This window comes from Rutidosis leptorrhynchoides, chromosome 2, assembly GCF_046630445.1.
Source record: "Rutidosis leptorrhynchoides isolate AG116_Rl617_1_P2 chromosome 2, CSIRO_AGI_Rlap_v1, whole genome shotgun sequence".
NCBI lineage: Eukaryota > Viridiplantae > Streptophyta > Magnoliopsida > Asterales > Asteraceae > Rutidosis > Rutidosis leptorrhynchoides.
The window spans coordinates 553,173,837-553,183,244 of NC_092334.1; the positions used below are offsets into that span (position 1 = coordinate 553,173,837).

The 9,408-nt window shown below is 34.3% G+C and overlaps 2 protein-coding genes and 1 pseudogene across 2 annotated transcripts; 1 reads left to right on the forward strand and 2 right to left on the reverse strand.

The window, feature by feature from the left end:
• The first annotated feature begins 1,020 nt into the window (after positions 1-1,020).
• Positions 1,021-1,977, forward strand: LOC139889694 (dof zinc finger protein DOF4.7-like; annotated as a pseudogene).
• A 3,062-nt stretch (positions 1,978-5,039) lies between these two features.
• LOC139893080 (protein SKIP34) lies at positions 5,040-5,711 on the reverse strand. The gene has a single exon (XM_071876216.1). It carries the CDS (start codon positions 5,496-5,498, stop codon positions 5,193-5,195), a length of 306 nt encoding a protein of 101 aa, XP_071732317.1. The 5' UTR covers positions 5,499-5,711; the 3' UTR covers positions 5,040-5,192.
• A 507-nt stretch (positions 5,712-6,218) lies between these two features.
• LOC139889695 (kinase-interacting protein 1-like) lies at positions 6,219-9,094 on the reverse strand. The gene is made up of 3 exons (XM_071872630.1): positions 9,001-9,094; positions 7,595-8,899; positions 6,219-7,480 (listed from the first exon to the last, which is right to left on the reverse strand). The coding sequence occupies exons 1-3, from the start codon at positions 9,092-9,094 to the stop codon at positions 6,219-6,221; spliced, it is 2,661 nt and encodes an 886-aa protein (XP_071728731.1).
• Positions 9,095-9,408: the final 314 nt, after the last annotated feature.

Below are 9,408 nucleotides of genomic sequence, written 5' to 3' on the forward strand. Positions count from 1 at the left end.
TTATGGTTTATGGTTTAGGGTTTAGGGTTGAGGATAGTCATATCAATATAAAAATTAAAATTATAGTTAAAACAACAATATAAATATAGATATAAATAAATAGAAATGACAAGAATGTAACTGCATGTGAGTGTATATTACATTACATTACAGTATAAAATACAAACGGATAAAATATTCCTTTCTTGTGCTATATCATGAAGGGCAGTTATTTTTTTTCTTTCTTTCCTATAAGGTCTAATCTAGTTATCATCGTGATCATTTTCGGCTCTTTGAATTCAATGTCCCAATCACTAAAATAAGTTGTTAAAACTAGAGCACAAATGCTTAATTATGACTCACCATGCATAATTTTCTTCAAAAATCAACCTTACACTTTTAAAATATTAAACATCTAACCACGAGCAGTCGTAGCTCTGTGGTACCGGCCATACCATGGCCATGATATTTCAAAGTATGTGACCCGAGTTTGAATTTCATCAGGGGGTTCCCGGCCAAATCATAAGTTTCCTCCTAACAGGTGTTCTGGATATGATCACGTTGATGATTTTACATGTGACGGATCCCGTTAGTGACTCCTAACAAGCTGTCGAAAAAAATATATTAAATATTTAAAGTAATGTTTATATTTAGCATGTGGGTTCAGTGTCTGTTACATTTACGAGATCCTCACATGATAAATGTTGGTTTATCTATAAAGTACATTAGTCTTGAACAATCAAATAAATGATCGTAATGAAAAGCACTATTCAAATGAAATATTATCTATTGTATGCATGTTTTATGTAGCTATATATATCATGAGACGCAAACCTTCTAAAGACAGCCTATAATTAAGTATTTTTAAAAATTGAAGCCTCATATTACATAATTGATGAACTTCACAAGTGCCCATCAACATCCTCCTCAAACATGAAACTATTCAATTCATAGCTTTACCTCTTCTATAGGATATTCATCAATCTTTCTCCTTTTTACTTAAATTCCTATTAGTTTCAAATTTAACCCATTCTGCGCATCATGTCTCTAGACAACCTCACCACACCATCAAAACAACCTTCAAAAGATGAAACTCAAATCTCTAATGGTGGCGGTGGTAACGGTAATGGTGGCAATCGAAAAACGTCTGCTTTGAAGCCACCGGAACAAAAGCTTAAGTGTCCTAGATGTGATTCACCAAACACAAAGTTTTGCTATTACAACAACTACTGCCTCAATCAGCCTAGACACTTTTGCAAGACATGTAGAAGGTATTGGACTAAAGGTGGAGCCCTTCGTTGTGTCCCTATTGGAGGCGGGTGTAGAAAGAGCAAGAAAACGAGATCGGTTACTTGAAGGTTTATCAATGGAGATTCTTCTTCCTTCAACTTAAACTCATCTTTAGATATTGGTCATGGGTTGAATTTGTTAAATGGTGTGTCCCAACCAGCTATGGATTTTCAACTAAATAGGCTAACCCAATTCTCTTCTTCAACTTCATTCAATCAACCACCTTTCATAATCAATCTTGATCAATCATTAGGGTGTCATCTCCCTATGATCAAACAGCCAAATCAACATCCATTGCTTGGAGTAGGGTTAGCAAGTTTTCAACAAATTAGTGTTCCTAATCATGTTGTGTCCTCACTTGAATCTTTGAGTTCTATAAACCAAAATCTACATTGGAAGCAGCAGCAACAGCGTCTGGCCGCGGTGTTGTATGGTGGCCGTGGCGGCAACAATAGTAGTGTTCAAGGTGGTGGCGGTGGTGATGGTGAAATAGAAATTCAGCTGCAAATTAATCAGCAAAACCAAATTGTTACTGAATCTCAAGATCAAAAGTTGCAGCCTATTTTGTTTCAAAATCTTGAGGTTCCAAAACCCTCTCAAACCTCAATGAATGATGAGAGTCTAACAATAGCTTTAACAAATGGAAATGGTGCTGGAAACTATGAAAATGGAAGTCTCAACAATTGGAATAATGGAATTCAAGGATGATCAAGTTAAATCAAAAATGTTTATTATGTTTCTACATTTTAATTTTTTATTTTGGTTTTTTCAGATATATCATATATGTGTGTTGTGATGGAACAAAAAGCATGATCATGAAATTAATACTTGTGTTTGTTTTGTTCTTGTGAATGTTCTGATCATTCTATGTTCTTTAGCTTGAAGGGGAATAAAATATATATTGCATTTAGTAAATGATGTCTACATATCTTACGGTCTCTCGATTCACAAGTTACTTACGGTCTCTCGATTCACAAGTTATTTCAAATTTTTTGTTTCTTAATAATTTGTTTTTTAGTAGTAATTGTTTTCAATTACCTTATTTGTAATTTACACTTAAATATTTTTAAGGGTTATTAACCAATATGCCCAAATTAATAAAGTTTTATGTCATTTTGCTAGAAAAAATTACAATTGGGCCTGGTCATGACCAATAATTTTTTATCACGTTCTTAAGTTCTCGGTCACGATCAATATTCACTACATACGCAAGTCGCTGGTCGCAAGTATTTGCATATGATTGTTAATAAAGTGGTATTTAAGATGCCGAAAGTTTTTTGAAAACCAACCAGATACACACACCTTGCGAATTGAGGACATGAGGTAGGGATTGAACCCATGACCACCGCTTTATATTGTATGTCCCCCAACCACTAAGCTACCATCGCCGAGACGGTAATCCATGACACTGAATCCTGGTTGGACCGATTTAAGTAATGTAATGCCTAAACTCGATCAGGAATCACTTTTGAGAATCAGCTTCAGATCTTTAGAGGGCTCCCAACGCTGCCGTCCACCAACCCGCCCAGGCCACCGCCCAGGCTGCCGTCCAACCCATCGTGTTCCAGCTCGTGCTTTTTTGTCATTTTTGTGGACGGAACAATTGAAGGGAAAATACACTCCAACGGTCAAATTTTTGGCCGTTGGAGATTAATATATATATATATATATATATATATATATATATATATATATATATATATATATATATATATATATATATATATATTCTTTTTTAAACTCTATATATACACTCATATTTCATACAATTTCATACACACACATACACTCATATTTCATACAATTTCATCAAATCTATCTCAAATTATCAATCACTTTATATATTAAATATGAATCCAAATAACCCAAATTCCGATCCTGATATAAATTTGGTATTAACGATCTTGAATACCACAAATAATCGAGCGCTTGAAGATATCGCAAGACTTGATCATTTAGATGAGTTAAACGACGATGAAGAAGTTGAACCCATTACAAGGGCACCGAGAAGATATTTATATAGAGATCGTGAAGGCCGTGCAAAAGCTTTATGGAATGATTATTTTTCCGACAGTTGTACGTTTCTCGACGATTATTTTCGTAGACGTTATCGAATGCACAAACCTTTGTTTCTTCGTATATGTCAAGGTATAATGAATTTTTCCCAAGCTCCGATTCCTGAGTATTTTACTTATTTTCATCAAAAACGTGATGCTTGTGGGCTACTTGGTTTTAATATTGTTCAAAAAGTAACATCAGCCATACGTCAACTAGCGTATGCTGCGACGGCCGATCTTTTTGAGGAGTATTTGCATATGGGTGAACAAACGCATATGATTGTTTAAATAAATTTTGCAAATGTATTTTTCACTTGTACGCACCAGAATATTTGAGAAAACCAACTGCACAATATGTGCAACGTTTGACCACTATGCATGCTCAAATACATGGATTTCCGGGGATGTTAGGAAGCATCGATTGTATGCATTGGAGATGGAGAAATTGTCCGGCACGTTGGAAGGGTCATTATACACGAGGTGACCATCGTTACCCGTCAATTATGCTTTAAGCGGTAGCGTCTTATGATGGATGGTTTTGGCACGCTTTCTTTGGTACTGCGGGATCAAATAATGATATCAATGTACTTAATCAATATGATTTGTTTAACGACTTATTAGCCGGCGAGGCTCCACTTTGCACGTTTACGGTGAATGGGTGTACGTTTGATAAGGGTTATTATTTGGCGGATGGAATTTACCCGGAATGGTCCACACTAGTTAAGTCGTTCAGAAATCCGATTGATCCAAAACAGTCAAAGTTCAAAAGGTATCAAGAATCTCCAAGAAAAGATATTGAATGAGTATTTGGAATACTACAAGGTCGATGGACGATTGTTCAGGATCTGGCAAGACCATATTATATCCGAAAAATTAGAAGGATTATGTTAACATGTGTGATATTAAATAATATGATAACCGAGGACAACAGCCGTGCATTTTGTGGACTTGAAGAGAATTATCATCCGATTCGACGTGCATGAGGAACATTCCAAGAAAGGGTTGACGCACATATCCGGGCGGACGCGGAATTAAGAGATGTGGGCCTTCATCGACCACTACGAGATATGCTAGTAGAACACGTTTATAATCTTCCACCTAATTATCGAATTCGACATGATCCAACAAGAAATCCAAACAATCAAGGTGAGGCGGGACCTTCACACGTTAACGATGACGAAGAAGAATAGTTATTAAGTGTTTATGTAATTTTATTTTAAATTCTATGTTTTAATTTTAATTATTTGTAATGTTTTTTTTTTATTTATCAATGAAATTTTAGTTTTATGTTATTAAATATTTATTATTTATAATATATATAACTAAATTAATATTATTTTGGAAAAAATAAAAAAATTAAAAATTAAAAAAAAAAGAAGGAAGGAAGGAGTGTCATGATTGGGAGTGTTTAGTCATGAGTTTAGTTCTGAGAAGGAAGTGAGAAAAAAGCGCTGACGTGGCGTTGAGGACTAAGCTGGAGACATGTCTCCATTGGGAGCACTCTTATAATAGTGATTGCTGCATATACGAGTACACATATAGGTCTTTATATTATCAACCATACATACATACTAAAGCAAGCCTTGCACCACATTATTCGAAAACACCTTGTTTTATATTCGTAAATAAAAAAAGGAAAACACACACATTGTTAAACATGATTCAGTTAAACACAGCTTAATTAAATACATAAATGTAAATACCAAAGATCAATCATCAAATTTAATGGAATAGAAAAAAAGAGACGGAATTAAACTATCATCTATCATTATTATACACATATAGATATAAACCAACTGCAGGCTCAAAGTTCAAACCAATACAACAACCATAAACTCTCTGTTATTTTCATTCAACCCTAACAATTTATTTATGAACCGATGAGTGAGATATAAGAAGAGTAAGTTGATGTTGTTGAGCTTGAAACCTACGTTCAAGATACAATTTAATGATTTCCATAACTGATACGAATCTTTTCATTTCAATTAGTTTTTTACTCAATTCAGCTTCTCGTGCCCTACCTCCTTGCAGCCTTGCTTCCGTTTCCGCTAACCGCAATCTGAGTCCTTCAACAACCGCAGTGTTTAAGTCTCGCCTTGGTGGTGACCTGCCGGCGTTTGGTGACGTGTAATCGTCACCGGACGGTGGTAATCGTTGCCCACCGCAGCACATATTGCAAGAGAATTGTGGGAGTTGATATTTCCAAACATGTTTTTGATAAATCCACACAGATTTACTAAACTGCGCTTAATGAGATGTTCACAAGTTTTTTTTTTTATAATTTATTGAAGGGGCATTATTGAAAAGTATCACCAAACTTGTGTGGATCTATCAAAAGATTGTTTGGAAATATCACTTACCATTGTGGAAATGAAATTTAGGGATTTTATCTGTGTTGGGATTTTGAGAATCTTCTGATTTGCTTGAATTAATTATATGTGGTAGATTTATTAATTTCGGTCCCTTAAAATTGAACGTTTTACAACTTTGACCCATAGTTTTTATTACTTTTTCGTTAATTATTCTACTTTTATTAAGATAATATAAATATATATACGGAGTAATAAATAATAAATATAAATATAAATAAATATAAATGATAAATGATTTTTCTAAAGACACGCTTAAAACAAGTAAAAGTGTATAGCCGATATGTACAATATTTTTATGTACATTAGCGACAATCCTAGATCCATAAAAATTGTCGTTAGAAAAATTTGCCTATAAATAAATGTCAATATCAATATGAATAGATCAAGATTTTGTGATCAAGATTATGAAAGCTTCGTTGCAAATTTGGAGTATTATATACTATAAAATTTCAAATAAAATGGTAAAATCATATAAACTAGAATCATGAAGTTTTATAAACATGATTATATCTATGTACGACTACCTTTTAGTTTTCTTATGATTATTTATAACATTGAAGATTGATGGTTTTTGCTTCTTAGCTTTAACCCCAAATATGAATGATCTTAAAGGTATGCCTGGACGACTCGTAGGTGACTGCTCCGAAGAACTTTGTTTATACGGCATCTGATTATCTGATAGACCAAACTCGTCTTCTAATCTTCGCAAAATCCTCTTTATTACATGGTGTAACGCTCTAACATGATTTAAACCGGCTTCAAGTTCTTCATTAACTCTATTATTTTCTTGTTCCATGTTCAAAAGCTCACCCTGAAATTTTGCTGCTTGATGAGTACTAAACTTGATCTCATCTTCTAACATGCCTTCTTTCAATGCCATTGTTATTTCTTCTTTAATATTTGATAAAGATGAGCATCTCATTTGTAACTCTTCTTTTAAACTCATTGCTTGTTCTAACCATAATGTAAGTTCACCTTGAATCTCTTTAAGGTGTTTGTAAATCGGCCGAATTTCTGATTTTAAATCCGTTGTAAACATTTGGTTCGTTTTTTCTTCATTTGATTTAGCCTCTGCGCATTTAGCTTTCGCTTTAACTTTATGTATCTCCTTCTTTAAATCTTCTACTTCTGTTTTGAACTTTTGTACCTCATGAAATTGTGTACTAAATCTCATCCAAAAATCAAGATTTTCATCAAGTATTACATCAATTTCCGTTCGAAACTTCTCTTCAATCTCTGAAATTGGGCTCGGTTCATCAACCGAGATATTAATTTCTTCATCTTCTAAAGATGCATCATCTTGTTTAACTTCTTGCCAATTTTCTTCAACTTGAAGTTGGTTAAGCTTGTGTTTCAACATTTGAATCTCACTGTCTCTTTTTAGTATGCCGGTTTTTAGTTCTCGAACTTGCACTATCAATTCGAATAGCGTATTTAGTTTCTTCTTCTCTTCGTCACTAAGTTTTCTCTTCGTTTCCTTGTAGTTCTTCAATGTCTTCGTATACTCTTTTAATGGATTCTTTCGACATTCATCTTCCGTTTCCATTTTAGTATCCGATTTCTTCTCCACCTCATCATTCACGCACGTGTTCAAATTATAAATCTTTTCCTCTGCCTTTACAACACCAACATTTTTCTCACCATTTTCGTTTGTTTCACCTATTTGTTTCGTATTTTCATTTTCCACGTCATCAAGATTATCTTTTTTCTTGATAGTTTTTGTATGCGCGACAACACCATCATCACCTGTACAATGAATTTCCTTTTCTTCAACAACATGTTCTTCAAAAACCAAATTTTGTTCAACATCATCATTATCATCATCATCATCATCATCATCATCATCATCATCATCATCATCATTGTCATCATCATCACAATATACATCAATAACACCTTCTCCCGACCTAAAATATTCTTCTTCGGAAGCAGGAGAACACATTTCGACCTCCTCGTCTGGTTGGACATCATGAAGCTTTTCAGAAAGATGCACGATTTTACAATTCGCTTCAGTAAAACATACTTTTAGGCTGCTATTTTCCTTTACAACATACTTCTCTAATTCCTCTAATTCGTGCAACGTTTTCTCAATTTTATTCAACTTTTTACTCATTTGAGCCCCATCCCCTTTGTCACCTTCCAAATTTTGAATTTGTGTTTGCAATTCCCCAGCCTGCGTTCTTAACTTATCAATATTTGCAGTTTGTGACGAAAGCGTGCTTTCTAAACTAATCACATTATTCGCAAGCTTATCAACACTGTCTGCTAATCCAGAAACTGTTAAAGGTTTTTTTGATAGTTCTTCGATTTTTTCTTTAATCTTTTCCATATCTTCATTCTCCTTTTTTTGATTCAAGATCTGTGACTCATTTTCACTATTTTGTTCCGATTCATCAACTGCAAGATATTTACGCTTCAATTCAATTATTTTCTGTTTTGCGTCGACGATCTTCTCATGTTCTGTTCTAGCAGCTTGGTTTGAATTCTCTCGTTTTTCTTCTAACTTTTCGAGTGTTTCTTTACATGATTTTAATGCTGCTTGTGCCATTACAGTTCGAGCATCACCATCTTCGATAACTCTCCCAACTTTAAACTCATCTTGTAATCTACAAACCCGTTGTTGCATTGTGTTTATCTTGTTTTCGATCTCCCAATACTTGGAAAGCCCGTTTTCGTATTCACTTTTGGTGAACTCCTTCATTGTTTGCATTGCAAGTATCTCCTTTTGAATCTTGTCGATTTCTTCAACCGCTTGATCTTCACTTAAACCAGATTTAGGCACAATACGAACCGGGGTCTCTTCTTTAAACGCCTTGCTTATTTGCATTTTCTTCGATGCATTGCCAATGAGACCCTTTAAGTTTTTATTTGGAAGTTGAGGGACTTTAGGTATTTTTGCTGCATTTGGACCTTGATCTTGAAGGGGAAAGTTTTTGGGCATTTTAGGAGGACCAAAATCATCATCGAAATCATCGTACGATACTTGTTCGGGAAAGATTGATGCAATTGTGGTGTTGGCTTTTTGCAAGTCTCTTGATAATTTATCGTAACGCTCGGATAATGCTCTATACGCCCGAAATGTTTCCTCTACGAAGCATATTAAATCTGGTCTGTGACGATAGTACATTTCTGCCCTTTTTGCAAATGAATCACCATCTTTTTGTATAATGTTTAGTGCACTATGAACCTTGTCTTCCATATCTACATAAACAAAAATTAAAATAGATTAACATTTTTAAAGAATCAATGATATACAAAGGCTCATGTTATTGTTACATGAAGTATTTGAAAAGGTGTATTACCTAAAAGGCTTTGCTCTAGCCATTTCGACTGCTTGGTTCGAATGTGGCTAGCCCACCACCAAGAAAACGCATTGCTAGCCGCCCGTTGTAACATCTTAATCGCCTAGCGGATTTTCTTTTTTCCGTTAACTAAGTCCTTAAACAAACATGATCAAAATATTATTGGGTTTTGAGACTTGTTTTTGTAAAAGAAATGAAAGAATATTGAAACTGATGGTCGTGAATGAAAATTTGGTACACTAAATGAAGCTGATATATGGTTGTGAGGTTGAGAGATTGTATAGGAACCGTGATAAGTGCACTGCCTTTGGCCTTATGCATTAGGATGTAACTTTTTATTTTTTTTTTACATATACTAAAATAATATATCCAACTAAAAAAAACACCAAGTCAATGATGGTACAAGAA